The following is a 24,621-nucleotide window of genomic DNA, read 5'->3' on the forward strand; positions in this document are numbered from 1 at the left end:
TGTATGCAGGTCAGGAAGCAACAGTTAGAACTGGAAATGGAACAACAGACTGGTTCCAAATTGGGAAAGGAGTACGTCAAGGCTGTATATTATCACCCTGTTTATTTAACTTATATGCAGAGTATATTATGAGAAATGCTGGACTGGATGAAGCACAAGCTGGAATCAACATTGGAATATCAATAACCTCAGATACACATATGACATCACCCTTATGGCAGAAAGCAAAGAACTAAAGAGCTTCTTGATGAAAGTGAAAGAGGAGAGTGAAAAAGTTGGTTTAAAACTCAACATTCAGAAAACTAAGATCATGGCATCTGGTCCCATCACTTAAAGGCAAATGGGTGGGAAAACAGTGGAAACAGTGGCAGACTTTATTTTTTGGGGGTTCCAAAATCACTGCAGATGGTGACTGCTGCCATGAAATTAAAAGATACTTGCTCCTTGGGAAAAAAGCTATGACCAACTTAGGCAGCATATTAAAAAGCAGAGACACTCCTTTTGCCAACAAAGGTCTGTCTAGTCAAAGCTAGATTTTTTTTTCTAGTCAAAGCTACTGGTTTTTCCAGTGGTCATGTATGGATGTGAGAAATGAACTGTAAAGAAAGTTGAGCACCTAAAAATTGATACTTTTGAACTGTGGTGTTGGAGAAAACTCTTGAGAGTCCCTTGGACTGCAAGGAGATCCAACCAGTCCATCCTAAAGGAAATCAGTCCTGGGTGTTCATTGGAAGGACTGATGTTGAAGCTGAAACTCCAATACTTGGGCCTCCTGGTGCAAAGAACTGACTCATTGGAAAAGACCCTGATGCTGGGAAAGATTGAAGGCAGAAGGAGAAGGGGACGACAGAGGATGAGATCATTGGATGGCATCACGGGCTCAATGGACATGAGTTTGAATAAATTCTGGGAGTTGGCAATGGACATTGAGGCCTGGCATGCTGCAGCAAGGGGTCACAAAGAGTTGGAAACGGCTGAGCGACTGAACTGAACTGAAAGTAAAGATAGCATAATAAAAAAAAACTAATGGCATTCTTATAGTTGTAGATTGGGAATATACCTTGGTTGATATAGATGATCTCTTCCATGATATTATTGACATGACAACAACAAATTTGCAAATAACTATAAATTGCTACATTAAGACAAATGATGAGAAAAATACATGTAAGAAGAACACATGAAACGTCTCTTATTCATTTCATATGATGCTTATCAGTTCACTGATGTCACCAACTCCCTGAAATCTGTTTTTCTTTTTAATCAAGAAACCAGTTATGAGGATGTCACTTATGATTTATTCACTTTAAGTAATTTATTGAACTCCATTCTTCTTACATTGAAAATAAAGGAAGTTAAGAATATCTGAGGCTACTTTGAGCCCTAAAAATCTGTCTTATCATTTTCTCTAATAATATTCCTTCTGTTGAAAAAAGAGTATTTTAAACTAAATGCACATAGAGATAAAATGGTTTGTTTTTGAAAGTGATTGAAACTCTAATTTATTAAAATCAAAGATAAACATTATGATTAAGTTATATTTTCTTCAGATTAAACTTCTAGATCACTGAGTTTAATGGACAAAGCTTTCCTTATAAATACCTAGTATCAAAAATTTGTCCAGAAAATGTCATATTTCTTTCACATTGTTTAATTTTAACTACAAGTTAAGAAATTATACCTTTGTTTTTTTATGTTCAGAGATGACCTGGGGAATTAAAATATTTTTATTATGTATCTTTGTATCTCTTATAAAACTGCATAGAATAAATTTCTCAGAAAATTTGGCATCTAAAAAATATTTTTCTTATAAAATCCTAAATTGTTCTTTTTACAAAATGACTCTTTAATTTCATGTGCTTCACTTCTTGTCACCCCTTTACTTATTCATTCAGTAAACTTTATTGAAAGGCTGAAATGAAGTGAAAGTTGCTCAGTTGTGTTCAACTCTGCAACCCCAAAGACTATACAGTCCATGGAATTCTCCAGACCAGATTACTGGAGTGGGTAGCCTTTCCCTTCTCCAGGGGATCTTCCCAATCCAGGGATTGAACCCTGCAGTCTCCCGCACTGCAGGTGGATTCTTTACCAGCTGAGGCACAAGGGAAGCCCTATTGAAAGGCTGCTAGGTCCCAAATATTATGTATTCCCAAATAATATGGAAATAACCAATGACTCATTTTTCAAGGAGGAGTAGTATTTGTAAACAAATAATTACAACATAAGACAGTGAATATAATAATAACGCGTATACATGTTCCTGGTAGCATAGTGAGAGTTCTTAATTTTCCCTATCTTCATTGGAAGAAAGAAGATATCAAGGAATAGTTCACTGAAGAGTTGACATTTCAACAGGATATTAAAAGAATCCAAGGAATTTGCCCAGAGACAGAAAACTTAGAGTTAATAAAATATTCACCTATAGTAATTATTTTAGCTTTAGTATTTAAGCTTATTTTTAAATTTTACTCATTTTAGTAATTGACATGATTTATGCATCTTTTATTATAAGTTGCCAATGACATATTTTATAAATTGGTAGAATATAAATTATAATTTATTAGTCATTTATAAAGTGTTAAAAAATATAGAATACTGTTCAGAAAAGCTAAAATCCCTTTCTTTTGAAATATGTGGCAGTCTTGAGAAAGCAAAGAAATCCCTATCATTCTTATCTATTTTTAGAGAATGAAATTTTTGTTTTTCATGAGGAGGGTAGAAAAACACCGATACTTTTAAAAATGTCATGTTAGTTTCTGTGATTATCACTTGTTTTACATTCACAAACAGCAAATGTTTTCTACTCTTACGTAAGTATCCAATCCCCTTGATATAATAGCTAATATTTAGAGGGAGTAATAGTTCTGCCTTTGAATAAATTATATAATGTATTTAAAATTACAAATTTTAAAAGTAGAATCGGATCTTAATCTTATTTTGCAGTGTCATGCAAATGTTCATCATGTGACATTTTTTTTCCTAAACAGGATATCATTATTTTCTGGAGGGTTTTTCAGATGCACTACTATGTGGAAATAGCTCAGATGCAGGGTAAGCCAATAATTTGTATGTGTATATACATATTTTCTCTTTTTTGGTACAAATTGACGGATAACAGCCAGCTAACTTTATTTATAGTAATTTGTGATAATTAAGATTTTTTTATTTATAAGTTGAGGGATTATTTAAATGTTAGGCAAGCTTTCATGTTTTGTAAAACAAGAAGGAGTAATTCAGCTTTAATGCTATTTCCTTTAGATGAGTATTCGTGAGCTATTAGTTAACTCTGGAGCATCCATGCTAAGAAAATGAACTAGACACATGTTAACACACTAATTACCAGTTTTGTAAAATATTACTAGGCATGTTATATAAAATTTTAATGATGACATCAGGTGATTAGTAAAATTATATTAAGTCAAAATTTGGGAAATGTGTTACTTATTTATCATACTTTCATCCCTTGAAATAGCAAATCTTTCTAGCTCAAATATTAAAAGTATAGCATGCTACCAGAATAAAAACACAGCAGAACTTCTTATAATACTTTCTTTTGCCACATTTACAGCCAGTGTCCAGAAGGATACATGTGTGTGAAAGCTGGTAGAAATCCCAATTATGGCTACACAAGCTTTGATACCTTCAGTTGGGCTTTTTTGTCGCTGTTTCGACTGATGACTCAGGACTTCTGGGAGAATCTTTACCAGCTGGTGAGAACCTGAGGCGACACATATTGTGATCAACTGGAAGTATATAAGAAAACCAACTTAGTTATGAAATCCAAACCACACCATAGTATAATGGAAAGAGCAGAACTTGAAATCAGAAGACTTGACTTTCTTTATCTTATTGATTATAACACATATTAAGCATAGCAGGGTGTTATGAACACAATTCTGTCTCATTTCCCCTTGACCTCAAAACATATTCCCCACCCTTCCCATATACAGATGCTCCTAAATAGAAAAGCCAAGCTTCCCCTCAATTCTGTTTACCCCCTCAGGTATTATCCTTCAGGTGGCAGGTGATGAAAATGGACAAACAGATGTAGAAGGATAAGTTTGGTCTCTTCCTGACTTTACTCAAAGTCTCAGCTCTTTAATGGAGATCCCCATGGTATTTTATTTGACTCTGCTTTATTCCTGGTAAATCCAGGAATTACCTCCTACAGATTAGAATGCTAAATGTATGACTTAGGGGAGAAGGAAGAGGATGAGGTTAAAGAAACAGATAGTCAACAAGGTAGGAGGGGATGTGACCATCATAATTATTTATATCGGAGTCCTACAAGACGCAAAGTAAGTTGACAATTGAAGCCACCAGTTAGCAAAATAATTTTGTAAAAAAAATAATTCTGGTATTCTTGTTTTCAGACATTGCGTGCTGCTGGAAAAACATACATGATATTTTTTGTGCTGGTCATTTTCTTGGGCTCCTTCTATCTAATAAATTTGATACTGGCTGTGGTGGCCATGGCCTATGAAGAACAGAATCAGGCCACCTTAGAAGAGGCAGAACAGAAAGAGGCTGAATTTCAGCAGATGCTCGAACAACTTAAAAAGCAACAGGAAGCAGCTCAGGTAAATTCACCAAATCAAGTATGTCCTGTCTCATGGTATGAACCTTTTTTTATTGTTTTGGTTGTTACAACAACACTGGAGAGAAAGTGAGAAACAGATGATTGTTTGTACTTAGGGGAAACTGGTAGTGTAGGGGGTTAGTCAATATTTCTACATTATTTTGATCATCTGTAAATCATTTAGTTTAACTATTCTAAGATATATGTTTATAATATTGACCACAATAGGAATCTTTCATGCTATTTTAATCATTGTAAAAGTTTTAGGATTCAAGGGAAAATGTGATTTTGAGGTCTTCTCAGGTGAGAAACTTTTACTGAATGAATATACTGGCATTAGAAAGAAACCCTAGGAAATCATCTTTTCTTAGGAAAAAAATGTATTGGTTATTGTGTAAAAAGATGTTCATGTGGTTCTTAGAAGATTGTCTTTGCCCCAAAATATGTTGTCTTTTATGTGGTTGCTTGTCTTTCTAAATAAAGAAGTGATCAAATAATGTAATGCTCTCTGATACAGCAGTAGGCATATAGAAGTCACCAATTTTATGGAGATCAGGGAACCTAAGAATTACTTGATTTTTTTTTACTTGATCTTATAGTATGATAAAATGCCCTTCCTATCACTTCCATCTTTCTTCACTCCTGTTTAGCATCAAAATTCATTGTCCTTACTATAAAAGGAAGTGGATTGGGGAATATTAATTTATTTGCAAGCCTATACTGAGGGCACTCTTGGAACAATGAAAATTATAAAAAAATCACAATCCAACAAGCTGTGATAAAGAGCATTGTTTTCATCCCATGACCATGTAGCCAGCAACAACCAGTGCTGACTTGAAGAAACGGGATGATCTTTGGAGAGCTGAATGTCTTGTCTTGCTTAGCAGAAACTATTGACCCTCCAGTCTCTAGCCTTTTGGATTGAGTATTGTAGAGGTGAGAAGGGATATCACCTTCTATAAATTTGATTGATAATATTTTGAGGGTACTGGACAATCCTGTTTCAATAGCTAGAAAGAGGCCCTCAGTTCTTTATCTCATTCCTCCTATCTTTGGATATGACCCCAAGTAACTCATCAGCTTTTCTTCCATGCTCTAATTTTTTTCCCCCCAGTGAAAAAAAGACAGTGCTAATTACCAATTTTTAGAGTAAATCAAATCCCAAAAGAATGTGAATTTATGTTCTTGTTGGTGTCTGATTGATCCTTTTGAATATGTGGTCTGCAAAACATCATAGAAATGTAATAAATGTTAGCACAGAGAAAATCAATTTATTTCTAAAAGCCTTTATTAGATGGATAGGAAAAAAAATTCCCTCATATTTGCAGTTTCTTCAGTGTAAGATTAACTGGAGTCAGCTGAATTTTTTTTTCAAATACTTTGCAAACATGTGAGCTATATTTTTAAAGGTAAGTTCTTCTGCACTTCCATGCTGAAACCACGTCTCCTCGATGTAGCAGGCAGCAGCTCTAAGTGCCTCAGAGCATTCCAGAGAACCTAGTGCAGCAGGCAGGCTCTCAGACAGCTCGTCGGAAACCTCCAAGTTGAGTTCCAAGAGTGCAAAGGAAAGGAGGAATCGGAGAAAGAAAAGAAAACAGAAGGAGCAATCTGGCGGAGAAGAGAAAGATGATGATGAATTCCATAAGTCTGAATCTGAGGACAGCATCAGGAGGAAAGGGTTTCGCTTCTCCATAGAAGGGAATCGGTTGACATACGAAAAGAGGTACTCCTCCCCACACCAGGTATGGCGCTGCTGAGTTGAATGATGCCGGGATGGAAATTAGAATGTGAAGCTGGCAGGGGGAGCGGGGAAGGGGTGGCTGGCGGCTGGGAGGAGAAGTGAATACGACTTAGGAATTTTTATCAACTGAATTGACTGCTTAAAAAAGAAAAAAAAAATATATATATATATATATTTAAACCTATCCTTTCTGTACAGTTTGAAAGAATTTTAGTTTGCGTATGCATAATCCTGCATCTTGGGGGGGGGTGGTGTGTGTGTTAGTGGCTCAGTCATATCTGACTCCTTGCAACCCCATGGACTGTGGCCCACCAGGCCCCTCTGTCCTTGGACTTCTCCAGGTAAGAATACTGGAGTGGGTTGACATTCCCTTCTCCTGGGAATCTTCCTGACCCAGGGATCCAACCCAGGTCTCCTGCATTGCAGGAGGATTCTTAACATCTGGATCACAAGGGGAAGCTCTCCGGCTTGGTGTATGAAGGTAGCACAGCAGCAAAAGTCAGGAGACCTGAATTCTCACTTCAACTTGTCTCCTGGCACTTGTTCTAACTAACATCTCATCTTTCTGGTCCACAGCCGTTTTAACAAGAAAAAATATGGTTAACTCATCAGTAATGTCTTTTTGGCTATTTTATGTTGTGTTTTTGTTTTTTTTTTTTAACAACCCAGACTTCTTTATAAACCATAATGTATGCTTCTGAAAATATTCGCTGTGGTATGCTTTATCAAAAAGCACATCACTCTGAATTTCAGAGGTCTTAACTTCAAGCTCCAACAACAGTGTGCCTACTAGATGTGATAGGAATAATAATTCAAGTGATATTAGGAGGATGGACTTAAACAATTTGTGCAAAGTGTTGGAATTTCTTGAAGGGAAAGATCAGTGGAAACAGATGTGCCTTTGTTAAAGTCATGCAGTTTATTGCGTGTTCAATGTCCACAGTAAGGTGCTGAAGATGTTTGCTTTTGAACTTGAAAAATATAGTTCAGGGTTTTGTTTTTCAATACCTTTAAGTTGCGGTCTATCTCTCCAGTTATTAATCTCAAGGGCTAGAAACCTTCTCTTATAAACTAATTTAATCCGCATGCACATAAAATGAGAATATTAATCAAGGAATGAGTCACATTGTGTTAAAATGCTGAAATCCCCTTCAACTTTATCTTACGAAATAAAAGCACATTCCAAATGACCATACTAATATGAGTTTAATTTTTTTTCGGTTTCAAACTTATAGTCCTTGTTGAGCATCCGTGGCTCCTTATTTTCTCCAAGGCGAAATAGCAGAACAAGCCTTTTCAGCTTCAGAGGGCGAGCGAAGGATGTGGGATCCGAGAACGACTTTGCTGATGATGAGCACAGCACCTTCGAGGATAACGAGAGCCGCAGAGACTCCTTATTTGTGCCCCGCCGGCACGGAGAGCGACGCAGCAGTAACTTCAGTCAGACCAGTCGGTCGTCCCGAATGCTGGCCGTCCTTCCGGCCAACGGGAAGATGCACAGTGCCGTGGATTGCAACGGTGTGGTTTCCTTGGTTGGTGGACCTTCGGTTCCTACCTCGCCTGTCGGACAGCTTCTGCCAGAGGTGATAATAGATAAGCCAGCTACTGATGACAATGTAAGGAAGTTTTAAACAGTTCAGGCATGGCAGGCCCATGATTGCCGTACCAGCCAGTGTTTCTACAGAATGGAACCCCTTGAGAATGATTCCTGGTTGGTCAAGCTGTGAATGCTCCTGCATCTTGTAATACCTTTAAAAGACTAACCAACTAAAACTTAAGGCCTCAACACCCTCTTGCGTAACACCTGAATGCATTTACTTATTAAATGTGCTAAGGATAAATTATACACAGTAATAAATGACTGCCTCCAGTTGGAGGATTTGCTATATACCCATGCTGAACTATCTTTAGATAGCAGGCCATCCACTAAAGACCTGGCATAAGAGTAAATGAATGATTCCTATGTTTAAGTGTAAAGGGTGTATAATAAATCTTTCCAACAGATTCTTTGATATAGCTTGCTTTAGTGTAGAAGAGTTCAAGAACACTGTGCCTAAATAGATAGCTTCATTATTATCTTAAAATTTCTAGTACTCATATTTGCCTTACTAAAAGATAATGCTGATATAGGTCTTCTCAAAACTAATCTAAACGAAGAGACACAAAAAATTATTAATACAGACAGATAAAAGAATTCTCTGTGTACAAAGGTATGTTATGTGTTTGTGAATATATACCCAGATAAGGAATTTCTAAACACGTGCTGCCTCTTATTAGACCTGGAAATATATCAGCATGACTGAGGCATGATTAAGTCAGAACTAGATGACTTATTGCTTTGGTACCCTGGATGAAACTGTTGTCCATGCAGCATGTATTATTGTTTTTTTAACATACAGCTTGTGTTGTCAATGACCATCTGTGTCTTGTGTCCAGAAAATGAGATGGCAGCTACATGTGTTCTAATTATTCATATTCCTTTAAAAATAAAGGGCTACCTTCTCAAAATAAAATTCTCTGATCATTTAGGTGACTTTACAAGTTACTATTTTTTGCTGTTAGTTCTGAAATAAGCAAATTGTTAAATATGTCACTCACAAGATTTATCAAGGATATCAAAATTATGTTATGTCACCTAAAACTATAAAATCAGAGGGTAAAAAGAAAACCCTCAACTTTGGTGTATGAATAAATGGCTAACAGTTTGGACAGTCCAGGTTAATGCTACAATAAGTCAGCAATATCTGCCATCACCAATTAAATATGAACATGCATGATGCATGCATTTCATGAATTTCACTGTGTCACAGTGGTTGTTTGCTTATCATATTGCCCAAGTTAAGCATTGAATACATTAACATTTTCTTTACAGGGAACAACCACTGAAACTGAAATGAGAAAGAGAAGGTCAAGTTCTTTTCATGTTTCCATGGACTTTCTAGAAGATCCATCTCAAAGGCAAAGAGCAATGAGCATAGCCAGCATTTTAACAAATACAGTAGAAGGTTTGTAACAAATTCCATTTCCATTTCAGTTGTTTTCACTGAATTTATATTGTCTTATTTGAAACACATGTCAGTAAGTTGAAAGTAGTATATTCCAAAGAAAACATCATAGGTTTTATTTAAGAGTTATTGGTTATATATTTCTATATTCTAGAAACTTTTTAAAAAGTTACTTAAACTCCATGGTTTTTGCAACTGTAAAGAATGTATCCTGTGTGTTTTGTTGTGCAGCCTCTCAGTAACGACTGACTCTTTGCCACCCCATGTACTGCACCACACCAGGCTTCCCTATCCTTCACCACTTTGCGGAACTTGCTCAAACTCATGTCCATTGACCTGGTGATGCCATCCAACCATCTTGTGCTCTGTCATCCCCTTTTCCTCCTGCCTTCTATCTTTCCCAGCATTAGGGTCTTTTCCAATCAGTCTGTTCTTTGCATCAGGTGGCCAAAGTATTGGAGTTTCAGGTTCAGCATCAGTCTCTCTAATGAATATTCAGGATTGATTTTCTTTAGAACTGACTGATTTGATCTCCTTGCAGTCCAAGGGACTCTCAAGAGTCTTCTCCAACACCACAGTTGAAGAGTTGAAAAGCATCAATTCTTTGATGCTCAGCCTTCTTTATGGTCCAACTATCACATCCATACATGACTACTGGAAAGACCATAGCTTTGACTATATGGACCTTTGTCAGCCCAGTAATAACTCTGCTTTTTAATATGCTGTCTAGGTTAGTTATAGCTTTTCTTCCAAGGAACAAGCATTTTAATTTCATGGCTGCAGTGATTTTGGAGCCCAAGAAAATAGCTGTCACTGTTTCTGTTGTTTCCCCATGTTTGCCATGAAGTGATGGGACCAGATAGCATGATCTTCATTTTTTGAATTTTTAGTTTTAAGCCAACTTTTTCACTCTCCTCTTTCACCTTCATTAAGAGGCTCTTTAGTTCCTCTTTGCTTTCTGCTGTTAAGGTGGTATTATCTGCATATCTGAGGTTATTGATATTTCTTCCAGCAATCTTGATTCCAGCTTGTACCTCATCCAGCTCAGAATTTTGCATGATGTGTTCTGCATATAAGTTAAGTAAGCAGGGTGACAGTATACAACCTTGACATACTCCTTTCCCAATTTTGAACCAGTCCACTGTTCCATGTCCAGTTCTAACTGTTGCTTCTTGACCTGCATACAGATTTCTCAGGAGGCAGGTCAGGTGGTCTGGTATTCCCATCTCTTAAAGAATTTAACACAGCTTGTTGTGATCCACACATCAAAGGCTTTAGCATAGTAAATGAAATGGAAGTAGATGTTTTTCTGGAATTCTCTTGCTTTTTCTATGATCCAATGGATGTTTGCAATTTGATCTCTGATTCCTCTGCCTTTTTTAAATCCAGCTTGAACATCTAGAAGTTTTCAGTTCAAGTTCTCAGTTCTCTTGACAGAATTTTCAGCATTACTTTGCTAGCATGTGAAATGAGATCAATTGTGTGATAGTTTGAACATTCTTTGTCATTGTCCTTCTTTGGGACTGAAATGAAAACTGACCTATTCCAGTCCGGTAGCTACTACTGAGTTTTCCAAATTTACTGGCATATTGAGTGCAGCATTTTAACAGCATCATCTTTGAGGATTTGAAATAACTCAGCTGGAATTCCATCACCTCTACTAGCTTTATTAGTAGTCATGCTTCCTAAGGCCCACTTGACCTCATACTCCAAGATGTCTGACACTAGGTGAGTGATCACACCATCATGGTTATCTGTGTCATTAAGATCTTTTTTGTATAGTTCTTCAGTGTATTCTTGCCACCTCTCCTTACTACCTTCTGCTTCTGTTAGGTCCATACCATTTCAGTCCTTTATTGAGCCCATCTTTGCATGAAATGTTCCCTTAGTATTTCTAATTTTTTGAAGAGATCTCTAGTCTTTCCCATTGTTTGTTTTCCTCTGTTTCTTTGCATTGTTCACTGAGGAAGGCTTTCTTATCTCTTTTTGCTATTCTTTGAAACTCTGCATTTGATAGGTATAGCTTTCCTTTTCTCCTTTGCCTTTATCTTCTCTTATTTTCTCAGCTATTTGTAAAGCCTCCTCAGACCGCCATTTTGCCTTTTTGCATTTCTTTTTCATGGGGATGGTTTTGGCCAATGCCTTTTATATAGCATTATGAACCTCTGTCCATAGTTCTTCAGACCCTCTGTCTATCAGATCTAATCCTTTGAATCTATTTTTCACTTCCACTGTATTTTATGCAGGGATTTTATTCAGGTCATACCTGAATGGTCTAGTGGTTTTCTCTACTTTCTTCAATGCAAGTCTGATTTGGCAATAAGAAGTTCATGATCTGAGCCACAGTCAGCTCCTGGTCTTGTTTTTGCTGACAGTATAGAGCTCTCTATCTTCAGCTGCAAAGAATGTAATCAGTCTAATTTTGGTGTTGACCATCTGGTGATGTCCATGTGTGGAGTCATCTCTTGTGTTTTTGAAAGAGGGTGTTTGCTATGACCGGTGTGTTCTCTTGGGGAAAAAAAAACAACTCTGTTAGCCTTTGTCCTGCTTCATTTTGTACTCCAAGGCCAAATTTGCCTGTTACTGCAGGTATTGCTTGACTTCCTAATTTTGCTCTCCTGTTCCCTATGATGAAAAGGACATCTTTTTTTGTTGTTAGTTCTAGAAGGTCTTGTAAGTCTTCATAGAACCATTCAACTTCAGCTTCTTTGGCATCAGTGGTTGGGGCATAGACATAGATTACTGTGATAGAGAATGATTTGCCTTGGAAGCTACTGAGATCATTCTGTCTCAGACCAAACTACAGGGAGAGAACACTGTCCCACCCATCAACAGAAAATTGGATTAAAGATTTGCTGAGCATGGCCTTGCCCACAGAACAAGAGCAAAACAGAGCAAGACCCAGTTTCTCCACAGCCAGTCCCTCCCATCAGGAAGCTTCCACAAGCCTCTTATTTTCATCCAGCAGAGGGCAGACAGAATGAAAACCACAATCACAGAAAATTAACCAAAGTGATCACATGGACCACAGCCTTGTCTAACTCAGTGAAACGATGACCCAAGCCGTGTAGGGCCACCCAAGATGGACAGGTCATGGTGGAGAGTTTGGACAAACGTGGTGCACTGGAGAAGAGAATGGCAAACCACTTCATTATTCTTGCCTTGAGAACCCCATGAACAACATGAAAAGGCAAAAAGAGGTGACACTGATAGATGAACTCCCCAGGTTGGTAGGTGCCTAATATACTACTGGAGAAGAGCAAATAAATAGCTCCAGAAGAAATGAAGAGATTGAACCAAAGCAGAAACAGCAGCCAGTTGCGGATGTGTCTGGTGATGAAAGTCTAATGCTGTAAAGAACAATATTTCATAGGAACCTGGAATGTTAGGTCCAAGGATCAGAGTAAATTGGAAGTGGTCAAACAGGAGATGGCAAGAATGAATATCGACATTTTAGGAATCAGTGAACTAAAATGGAACAGAATGGGTGAAACTAATTCAGATGACTATTATATCTACTACTGTGGGCAAGAATCCCTTAGAAGAAGTGGAGTAGCCCTTATAGTCAATAGAAGAATCTGAAATGCAGTACTTGGGTGCAGTGTCAAAAATGACAGAATCCTGTGTGTGGCAACTCCTTAAAAACGCACAATGAAGTATTTCTGTAAAGGGTTTCTAATCCTATTAGTCATAGTGACCATATTTTCTGTTCCATTTAGTTTAGGACTTCTGATACCATCCTAAACACACTCAGGATTGGAGGGGAAGAATGGGTCATTCTCACAAAATAAAAACAAACAGCTGATTCTTGGCTCTCTTATAGCCTCAGGATGATAGCATAGCCAGACATTAACATAGGATTACACACAGTATCTCTATTAAAAAGACAATCCACGTAACTTAGAGCCAAATATGGAGCCACAATATCAATGCATAAGAGAAGAAAATCATTCTTTGATACCCCTGTTCTATGTTTATGTCTGAAGAAATTTTGGGGTGGAATCTAAAGAGTAAATTCTATTTTTTAAATCACATTTTTTTTTTTAAATAATGAAGTACAAAAATAGGTTAACTATAGCAAATGGGAATGTTTGGTTAGTGAAATCTATTGGATCTGAGAGGAATATATATGTTTAAAAATATCTTTCGGTGGTTGTTTTTATTTTTTTTTAATCTAGAACTTGAAGAATCCAGGCAGAAATGCCCACCCTGTTGGTATAAATTTTCCAACATATTCTTAATCTGGGACTGTTCACCATATTGGTTAAAAGTGAAGCATATTGTCAACCTGGTTGTGATGGACCCTTTTGTTGACCTGGCCATCACCATCTGTATTGTCTTAAATACTCTTTTCATGGCCATGGAGCACTATCCCATGACAGACCATTTCAATAATGTGCTTACAGTAGGAAACTTGGTAAGCATATTGGAAGGTAAATGTGTTCAGTCTTCAAATTTTCTGTTTGAGAAACTGTTTGCATTTAATGTCTTATAGCAGTTAGCAGTCTTACCACCACCCTTTCTACTTCCTTGCTTTCAAAAGATGGGAATTATATCTAGCTGGCTATACCCTATTCTTTGCCAAAAATAGCCCTTAACAGCCCTTAAGATCCAAGCTGAAACTGAGAAAGACCGCAATAAAAAGTCTACATTACTACTAGAAAAAAATCAATACTGGTATTTATAAGTAAAACAATGCACAGAAGCAGTTCATAGTTTAAGGACACACTTTTTGAAATGATGTTATCACAGTTTCCCTTCATATAGAAGGCTAAAATAAAATTACAGATCTTTTTATCTTGCTTAGTCATTCATCATCACTATAAGCCACAACTTATTTAACAACTCACAAATGGCTCCAGTTTTTCTACTTCCAAGATCTAGGTAGGGCCTGTATTGTTTAATCCATCTAGTCTAGATCAAAGCCATAAAATAATAAAAAATATCCAGTACATTTTGTGCATTATATGATTAACAAGGCCATTTTTTTTTTTAACAAGGCCATTTTTGGTGAAGGTTTCTACCCAATTCTTTCTCTTCTGAGCTTAAAAAAAAAAATTGTTTGTTGTCTCAATTTAGGAATATTAGCTTTCATTTGCTGAAATAAAGGTCTTTAAAATAATGTATTCATTTTTCATAATATTTGTTTTGAGGTTTAAAGTTTTTGATGTAAGAAAGAAAAATATGTAAAGCATCCTGAATTATAGTATTCCTATTTTTAAAGTTCTAGTATTTACCATTGAAGTAATTTTTTCATGTGCATAATAAATAATGATAATGCACATATTATAATATGGGTGCTCATGTGAAATAACTGTCTGAGTAGAGGGAAGTGGGAATAAGCTTATAGATAAAACTGTTTTTGGGAAAAATCTTGTCAGTACCTGTGCTGTATGAAGTCTGGAGGAAAATGCAGTTGATGTAATGGAAAGAACACTGATTAAAAATAGATTTGCTCTCAAATCCTAGTTTTTCTAACTTTCTACTTGATGTTGGGCAAGCCACTACACCCATCTGAAGACATGTTTCCTAATTGGTAAAGTAAGAACTATAATACTCACATTATGTGTTTAACAGTGTTTCATTTGAGGATAAAATTAAATAACATATATGAGAGCTTTTTAACAACTATAAATTACTGTGCAAATGTAATCAAGTAATAGAATAATTACTAGTGTAAACATTTTGTTCTAGGAGCAAATATTATGTCATGATACTTTATCATTATCTGATGGAATTAGAGTAACTTTGTTTTGATCTTAGGTTTTCACTGGAATCTTTACAGCAGAAATGTTTCTGAAAATTATTGCCATGGATCCTTACTATTATTTCCAAGAAGGCTGGAATATCTTTGATGGTTTTATTGTAACGCTTAGCCTGGTAGAGCTTGGCCTGGCCAACGTGGAAGGATTATCAGTTCTTCGTTCATTCCGTTTGGTAAAAAACAAAACAGTACAAAGACAAAAACCTTTCCAACAATCAGGGTTCTTGCATCATAGATTTTACCACACACCATTAACATTTTAAGTTTTTTGTGTAACATTTGCATTGTTAAAAACAGTCCCTAAGTGGAAAAAATATTCCCACATATTTAGGAAAAAGCTTTATTGCAAAAATCCTGATCATATAAAGTTGAATATGTTACTCAATTACCATTCCAACTAATTATTGTTTCTAGAGATGATGGCAGTTAATATTTTTGCATCTAAGAAAATATTTTAATGAAAATGTATTTTAATAGTACTTTGAAAATATAAACACCCTTTTGTATTGGTGAATAACAATCAGATAAGGATGTGCATGTAGAAACCGTTTCTAATTGTATCTCTGGAAAAGATTCTCCTTCCCAAAATCAGAGAAGAGGAATCAGAAGAATTATTTACTTAGTCCACTGATTCACATATATGTGCTTGCAAATATGGAAAGGATTATGAAGTCATGGGAAATATTCCAAGTTCTTAAATGCAGGTGCAGCTAGCTATGTCAGGGCTCCAGAGGAGCATTATGAATAATAAACACTTCACTTATAGCAGGCCTCTGTGTGCTGTTATTTTGCCTGCTATTGACAAATGAGTATCTTTCAGCAGAAATCATTGAGATCAAATATTAATATTAGTGTCAGTCCAGGTATGCCTTACAACCACCTTTACAAAACAGGGAGAGTATGTCCCCAAGAAATAATTAAAAATTCACTCTCAGGGAAAATAATCTATATAAAACATGGAAGGATCAGATTCTTCCTAGGTGGGAGGGAGGGGTCCAAAAATTAGCCATGAGACTGGCCATGGTCAAGGATAGGACAGATGTTGTAAGAGAGCTTTTTTGTTGTTGTTTGTTTTTAAATAAGAAGCTCCTTTTGGGAAGACCTTTGCTTCTTGTTTGGTGAAGTGAAACATTTGCTCACAAGTCTCTGTTCCTGATAGATTAGAAATATGTCTTGGAGTAAAGCCAAGCACTGACACAAAGACATCCAGACAGCCTGCTCTTCACATCTTTTGCTTAGGAGAGTGGTGCTATGACAGTGCAATGGCACAGGTCATTCTAACTGGTTAAGGTCGAAAGGTAGATGGATTTAAAAGTCTGGAAAGCAAAGTGCAAGAATGCAAGGTGGTTCTTACCTATTTCCCCAATCAAGATTGTAATTTTTGCAATCAGTAGTGGCCACGGACATCCACTAACTCTCTTAAAAAATGTCTTTTGTTATATACTTCAATATCTTTCTTATTCAGTTATAATTGATATAATACTATATTTCAGGTTTACAACATATGATGCAATATTTGTATATAGTGCAAAATGATCACTACAATAAATTCAATTAACATCCATTACAACATCTGTAAAGCAAATGTTGTTAGAGATTCAATTTTAATCATTTCTTGGTAAACCTCACATGTAATGCTTTCAAAGATTGGTCATAATAACATATATATATTTTTTATTTTCCAGCTCCGAGTTTTCAAGTTGGCAAAATCTTGGCCAACATTAAACATGCTAATAAAGATCATCGGCAATTCAGTGGGGGCTCTGGGAAATTTGACCTTGGTGTTAGCCATCATCGTCTTCATTTTTGCCGTGGTTGGCATGCAGCTCTTTGGTAAAAGTTACAAAGATTGTGTCTGCAAGATCAACAGTGAGTGTAAGCTCCCGCGCTGGCACATGAATGACTTCTTCCACTCCTTCCTGATTGTGTTCCGGGTGCTGTGTGGAGAGTGGATAGAGACCATGTGGGACTGCATGGAGGTCGCTGGTCAAGCCATGTGCCTCACTGTCTTCATGATGGTCATGGTCATTGGCAACCTGGTGGTATGTACCCATTTAAGATATGAGTTTCAGAAATGGATGAAGAGCACAGTGAAATGATGTCCATTTTGTCTAAAACAAAAATTATGATTATCAATAAGTCTCTTACCTTGGATACACTTATAATCTTACTTTGACAAACACAACCAGTGACCCTACAATGTTTGTTCTCAACTGTTTTGCCAGTCATTTCATCACACTTATTATGTGAACTCCTATGGAGTATAATATTAAAGACAGGTTTAGAAGGATATGTTGGAAACATTTAAAAAATTCAGATCCAAGGAAGGGAAAAGTCTGAAAAAAAATAAATTTAGAGAAAACCCAAACTTACTTGCTAGTATAGGGCTAAAAAGTGGTACTTTCCTTTGTTCCTAGCTATTTCAACCTTTCTTTGCCTGTTCATTATAGATACTATTCAGTCACTCTATATTATAAGGCAGATGCATGAACCAACCTGGGTTAGTCAATTCTTACATCAAAACAGAGGTTGGCTAAGGATTCCTAACCCACATGGAGTAACTAATCCGTCCTCTCTTTTAGGTTTGGTACCTTACCATTACCATATAAAAATATATAATATACCCCAAAGGATATGTACATTACTTTCACTTTCATGCATTGGAGAAGGAAATGGCAGCCCCCTCCAGTGTTCTTGCCTGAAGGATCCCAGGAACGGGGGAGCCTGGTGGGCTGCCGTCTATGGGGTCGCACAGAGTCGGACACGACTGAAGCGACTTAGCAGCAGCAGCAGCAGCGCCAGTCTCATGGAAACATTAGTGATTGTTTATAAATAGTTGTCCTAATTAGTCAACAGTGGGGTATGAGAAAAATAGTAGATCAAGAAAATATATGTTGATGCCTATGTTAAGCCCAAAATTCTCATTCTGGATCATAATGATTTTCTTTCAATTAATATCCAATTTAATATCTCTTCATCAAAAAAGAAACTATAATATGCAATTAAATGCATAATTTTAAAAACTAAGGAATTTTAAGTTTAGAACTCTTATATAGAGCCCATATAAATTTATTTCTTATAATCACATATGTTTAGTAAAACCTTAGGTCCGCTCATTCAGAGTCTTCATTTTATAAGTAGAGGAACTCGAGACCAATGGAAATCATGTCTTTGCCCATGGATGAATTGTGGCATAGCTGTTAAGCCAGATCACAAATTTAGATTTCTGAACTCTAGTCACTAATTTCCTCAACATTTCAAGGAATAAGTGATCTCAATCTGCTCTTCTTCACATTGGGGTGAAATTATAATGATGTTTGTGTTATTTTTAAGGTCCTGAACCTCTTTTTGGCCTTGCTTCTGAGCTCATTTAGTGCAGACAACCTTGCGGCCACTGATGATGATAATGAAATGAACAATCTCCAAATTGCTGTGGATAGGATGCACAAGGGAATAGCTTATGTGAAGAGAAAAATATATGAATTTATTCAACAGTCCTTTGTTAGAAAACAAAAGATTTTAGATGAAATTAAACCACTTGATGATCTAAACAACAGGAAAGACAATTGTATGTCCAATCATACAGCAGAGATTGGGAAAGATCTTGACTATCTTAAAGACGTAAATGGAACTACAAGTGGAATAGGAACCGGCAGCAGTGTTGAAAAGTACATTATTGATGAAAGTGACTACATGTCCTTCATAAACAATCCCAGTCTTACTGTGACTGTACCAATTGCTGTAGGAGAATCTGACTTTGAAAATTTAAACACGGAGGACTTCAGTAGTGAATCAGATCTGGAAGAAAGCAAAGAGGTAAGATTTTATAGATGTGGTTGGATATAATATGTATATGTATATACATGTATTATATTGCCTATATTTATGATTATGTATTCTCCATGTAGGATATTTTTGCCATAATATAAAATATTATTTCATTGAAGAACCAAAGATTTAAGCTCAGTGAGATGATTAATAAGTTAAAGAATAATACATGTGTATGTTTTCTCATCCTAGTAGTATAAGTTTTCTCATCCTAAGTAATGGGTATTTATTAGATGATGAATGAATGAACGATTCAGGGAATGAACAAGCTTCATTGGATTTAATCTTTGTAATAACCTCAGAAAGATTTGTTGTTATTCTAACCTGTCAGAGAAGAAAATTAGCTTAGGAAATTTAAGCCCATATTACTAATGAGGAGGTATAGCTGATAATTGAACTTACAGTCTTTATGAGCTCTGTATATCTTACACTGCATTGCACTAATTCACATACATGGAAGAGAATTTAACAACAAGAAATAGTCTATGTCATTCCATTAAGGTGACTCAAATGGTAATGAATCTGCCGGCAATGCAGGAGATGCAGGTTTGATCCCTTGGTTAGGAAAATTCCCTGGAAAAGGGAATGGCTACCCACTCCAGTATTTCCTGGAGAATTCCGTGGTCAGAGGAGCCTGGTGGGCCACAGTCCTTGGGGTTGCAAAGAGTTGGACATGACTGAGCAATTAACACTTTCTTCTGAACTACATGTTAATCTTTTAGGCTGCCATAGCAATGCTCCACACACTGGGTGGCTGAAACAATCAAAATGTATTTTATCACGTTTCTGGAGAGTGGAAAGTGCAAGGGCAAGATGCTAGGAGGGTCACGGTCTGGGGAGAGCTCTCTCTTTGCGTTGCAGATAGCTGCCTTCTCACTGTGTCCTCACATGGTCTTTCCTCAGCAAGTGGGTGTGAGCTCTGGTCTCTCTTCTTATAAGAGCACCATCCCTGTTGGATTAGAGGTTGGATCAAGACCTCACTTAACCTTTATCAGTACTTCACAAGCCCTGTCTCCAAATAGAGTCACACTGGGAGTTATGGCTTCAAACTACTAATTTAGAGGGAACACAATTCAGTCCATAGCAACTGACTTAGAAATATTAGTCTGAAATTTTAATGGATTTAAAAGATAATTCCAAAGAAACATAAAACAAAAACACCTTCACTTCCCATTTATTGTGTGGAAGTCTCAAAAATGGTAAGATGGCTTAGGTTACATAGTCCAAATTTTTAAAAATTTATTTAAACATTTTTATCTTTAAAACAGGTTCACAGAAAAATTGAGAGGAAGACAGCAAAATTTCCACATACTCCAATTCCTTTTATTTGTTGAATCTACATTGATGGGTCATTATCACCCAAAGTCCATAGGTTACACTTGGATTCATTCTTGGTATTATCCATTTTATAGTCAGTTCAGTTGCTCAGTCATGTCCAATTCTTTGCAACCCTGTGGACTGCAGCAGGCCAGGTTTCCCTGTCCATCACCAACTCGCAGAGATTGCTGAAACTCATGCCCATGGAGTCGGTGATGCCATTCAGCTATCTTATCCTCAGTCATCCCCTTCTTTTCCTGCCCTTGATCTTTCCCAGTATCAGGATCTTTTCAAATGAGTCAGTTCTTCACATCCGGTGGCCAAAGTATTGGAGTTTCAGCTTCAGCATCAGTCCTTCCAATGAATATTCAGGACTTATTTCATTTAGGATTGACTGGATGGATCTCCTTGCAGTCCAAGGGACTCTCAAGAGTCTTTCCCCACACCACAGTTCAAAAGCATCAATTCTTCAATGCCCAGCCTTCTTTAAAGTCCAACTCTCACATCCATACATGACTACTGGAAAAACCATAGCTTTGACTAGATGGACCTTTGTTGGCAATGTAATGTCTCTGCTTTTTAATATGCTGTCTAGGTTGGTCATAGTTTTTCTTCCAAAGAGCAAGCGTCTTTTAATTTCATGGCTGCAGTCACCATCTGCATTGATTTTGGAACTCAAGAAAATAAAGTCTGTCACTGTTTCCATTGTTTCCCCATCTATTTGCCATGAAGTGATGGGACCAGATGCCATGATCTTTGTTTTTTGAATGTTGAGTTTTAAGCCAGCTTTTTCACTCTACTCTTCTGCACAACTGTCTGAAGGCATTTATTGACTGTTATTGAATCACACAGAGCAGTTTAAATGGGTCTAAAAATCCTCTGAACTCTATTGATCCATCCCTCTATACTAACCTTGGCACTGATCTGTAACTGTTTCTGCCTTTTTCAGAATATCATATACTTGGAGTCATATAATATGTAGCCTTTTCAGACTGGCTTCCTTTACTTAGTAATCTGCATTTAAGACTCTTCCATGTCTTTTCATGGCTTGATAGTTCACTTCTTTTAGTGCTAAGTACTATTTTGTTGTCTGGATGTTTGTTTATCCATTCACTTACTGAAGGACATCTTGGTTATTCCACGTTTTGGCCACTATGAATAAAGCCACTATAAACAGAGTTGTATGAAGGCTTTTGTGTGGACATAAGATTTCAACTCATTTGGTTAAATACCAAGAATGGCAATTGCTGATGGTATGCAAAGTGTAAGTTTTATTTTGTAAGAATTTACAACCTGGCTTCAAAGTAGCTGTATGCTTATTCATAGCCACTAGCAATGAAGGAGAGCTCCTGTTGCCCACAGCATTTTGTCTTGTCAGTGTTCAGGATTTTGGCCATTCTAGTAGATGTGTTGTTGTTCAGTCACTCAGTTGCCTCCAACTCTTTGTGACCCCATGGACTGCAGCACACCAGGCTTCCCTGTCCTTAACCATCTCCCAGAGTCTACTCAAACTCATGTCCATTGAGTCAGTGATGCTCAACAGATGTGTAGTGGTACCACATTGGTTTTCTTTATTTTTCATTGAAGGACAATTACAATTGTCCACAACTAATATTGTGCTGATTTCTGCTATATAACAACATGAATCAGCCATAGGTATACAGGTGTCCCCTCCTGCTAAACCTCCCTTCACAACCCATCCCACTCCTCTAGGTTGTCAGAACCTTTGTTTGAACTCCCCAAGTCATAGAGCAAATTCCCACTCGCTATCTATTTTACATATGGTAGTGTATCTGTTTCCATGCTGCTTTCCCCATTCATCTCACCCTCTCCTTCCCCCCCCATCCCCGTGTCCACAAGTCTGTTCTCTATGTCTGCATTTCCATTGCTACCCTGCAATAGGTTCATCAGGACCATATTTCTAGATACCATATAAATATATAATAGATGTTTTTTCTCTTTCTACTTACTTCACTCTGTAGGCTGTAGCTTCATCTACCTCATTAGAACTGAATCAAACGCATTCCTTTTTATGACTGAGTATTATTCCATTGTATATATGTACCACAGCTTCCATTGTATATATGTGCCATTACTTTGCCAACAAAGGTCCATCTAGTCAAAGCTATGGTTTTTTCAGTAGTCATGTATAGATGTGAAAGTTAGACTACAAAGAAAGCTGAGGCCGAAGAATTAATGCTTTTGAACTGTGGTGTTGGAGAAGACTCTTGAGAGTCCCTTGAACAGCAAGGAGATTCAACCAGTCCATCCTAAAGGAAATAAGTCCAAGATATTCATTGGAAGGACTGATGCTGAAGCTGAAACTCCAATACTTTGGCCACCTGATGTGGAGAACTAACTCATTTGAAAGACCCTGATGCTGGGAAAGACTGAAGGTGGCAGGATAAGGGGACGACAGAGGATGAGATGGTTGTATGGCATCACCGACTCAATGGACATGAATTTGAGTAAACTCTGGGAGTTGGTGATAGACAAGGATGACTGGAGTGCTGCAGTTCATGGGCTTGCAAAGAGTCGGACTTGACTGAGCAACTGAACTGAACTGACTGACCACAGCTTCTTTATCCATTCATCTGTTGATGGACAACTCGGTTGCTTCCATGTCCTAGCTACTGTGAATAGTCCTGCATTGAACATTGTTTTTTAATTTACATTTTATGAAGACATATGGTGCGGAGGATCTTTTCATATGCTGCTTTGTCATCTGTTTGTCTTCTTTGATGAGGTATCTGTTGAGAACTTTGACCTGTTTTTTTTTTTTTAATCAAGTGGTTTTCTTATTGTTGAGTTTTGAGAATTCTTTGTGCATTGTGAGTTAACAGTCCTTTCCCAGCTTCATTTTTGCAAAGATTTTCTCCTAATCTATGGCTTCTCTTCTCACTCTCTTGATGATGCCTTTCACAGAGCAGATATTTTTAGTTTTAATGAAGCCTAGTTTATCAATTCTGTTTTTCATGGATTGTGCCTTGACAGATTTCTGAAATCTAGGCAAAATTGCTGAGACTATGCAAAAGGCAAATAAAATCATATCTCCCCAGTTAGAAAGTAATTCCTTTAGCAATGGATTGTGTTTTATATAACTTTAATCCTCTGAAGCACCTAGTACAATGTTGCATACATAATAAGGGCTCAATATCTTTTTGAGTTTAGGTTGATTTGCATGGATCCTAAAGTAAGAGTATGTTGGTCTTAACTCTATTATGGGCAATCACTGATTGTATATTATCCAGTTTCCTAGTTATAGTATGAGTATATATGTCCTGTAGTGCTTATAGGAATCTTATGAGAATCTAAAAGCTGTTCAGAAGTTAAAAGGACTCAAAAACAGAAGGTAGTGATGGTGCAATTACTACCTTAACTCTGCTTAAATAAATACTTTTAAAATCAATTGAGTTATTAAACTTCTGTCTCTTTGGAATAAAAACAGCATATTAGTAGCATAGTTAGGGGAAAGTACCTTTATTTTAGCAATGAGTGTGTGCCAGAATGAAGTAAAACTGTCATTTGAGTCTTTGTAATTCGGATCATGTTAATAACATGTCATTTGTTGTCTGCTCACCATAGACAAAACACTGTTTTTAGGGCTTTACACATAGCATTATCTCATTCAGTCTTCACACCATGGGATAGATACTATTATTCTAATCTTACAAGTAAGAAAATTGAACACAAAGAGTTTAAGTAACTTGCCAAGGTCATACAAGTAGTAAAGATTGATCCTGGCCTAGAATCCAGGAAGTGAGCTACAGTTTATATTTTGAACCATTACCTTAAATTTCTTTAACAATGTCTAAAAGTATACTATCTCTGGTATCTCTTTGAATTGAATAATACTGTTTACTGACAAACTAATAAGTGTTCACTATAGAGTTGGTATACCAAGCCCTTGTCACCTGGCACAGGTTAATGATATAGCCGGGAGAATCTGAATCTCCATCTGTCCTGGAGGGTCCTCTTCCTCCTTTGCTGGCCTGTAATTTAGACAGATCTGCTTCTGCATACCACACTAATCTGTAGAGATCTACCAATTACAGAGCTCTTATTCTCTCAAATTATGGGCACTCAAAATTGTGCTTTAGGAATATACCTTTCTGCATTTAATCCCACCTATAAGAATCCTCCAAATAATTAGGAAGCACTTCTGTGGTTGCATTATTAGTTTATGAATTCTTTGAGAATAGGGAAAACACCAACCATATATTATTCACCTTAAGTCTGCAGCGTATACAAAATGTTTACTAAATTAATGAGTAAATGAGTAGTGAACAGTTCATTGATCCCAATGAACAAGTAGATCCCACTTGTCCTCCCAGTGATAAATATTTACTTACTGTTTTGCTGATATTTCCTCATCTAATAGTTTTAT

At 36.8% G+C, this 24,621-nt stretch overlaps 1 protein-coding gene across 4 annotated transcripts in view; it reads left to right on the forward strand.

Annotated features, from left to right (window-relative positions):
- The window catches only part of LOC110125212 (sodium channel protein type 1 subunit alpha), a 137,881-nt gene that overhangs the window by 75,136 nt on the left and 38,124 nt on the right, over positions 1-24,621 (forward strand). For 2 of the 4 annotated variants that reach the window (XM_070476106.1, XM_070476107.1), the window contains exons 8-17: positions 2,988-3,051; positions 3,569-3,710; positions 4,374-4,580; positions 6,037-6,321; positions 7,556-7,936; positions 9,193-9,325; positions 13,504-13,742; positions 15,089-15,262; positions 16,775-17,131; positions 18,423-18,905. In XM_070476106.1, coding sequence (XP_070332207.1) covers positions 2,988-3,051; positions 3,569-3,710; positions 4,374-4,580; positions 6,037-6,321; positions 7,556-7,936; positions 9,193-9,325; positions 13,504-13,742; positions 15,089-15,262; positions 16,775-17,131; positions 18,423-18,905 — 2,465 coding nt within the window. The remainder of the gene's footprint in view (positions 1-2,987; positions 3,052-3,568; positions 3,711-4,373; positions 4,581-6,036; positions 6,322-7,555; positions 7,937-9,192; positions 9,326-13,503; positions 13,743-15,088; positions 15,263-16,774; positions 17,132-18,422; positions 18,906-24,621) is intronic. The other 2 variants (XM_070476108.1, XM_070476109.1) reach the window with 2 other exon arrangements.

This window comes from Odocoileus virginianus, chromosome 13 (genome assembly GCF_023699985.2).
Source record: "Odocoileus virginianus isolate 20LAN1187 ecotype Illinois chromosome 13, Ovbor_1.2, whole genome shotgun sequence".
In the NCBI taxonomy this organism is placed as follows: domain Eukaryota; kingdom Metazoa; phylum Chordata; class Mammalia; order Artiodactyla; family Cervidae; genus Odocoileus; species Odocoileus virginianus.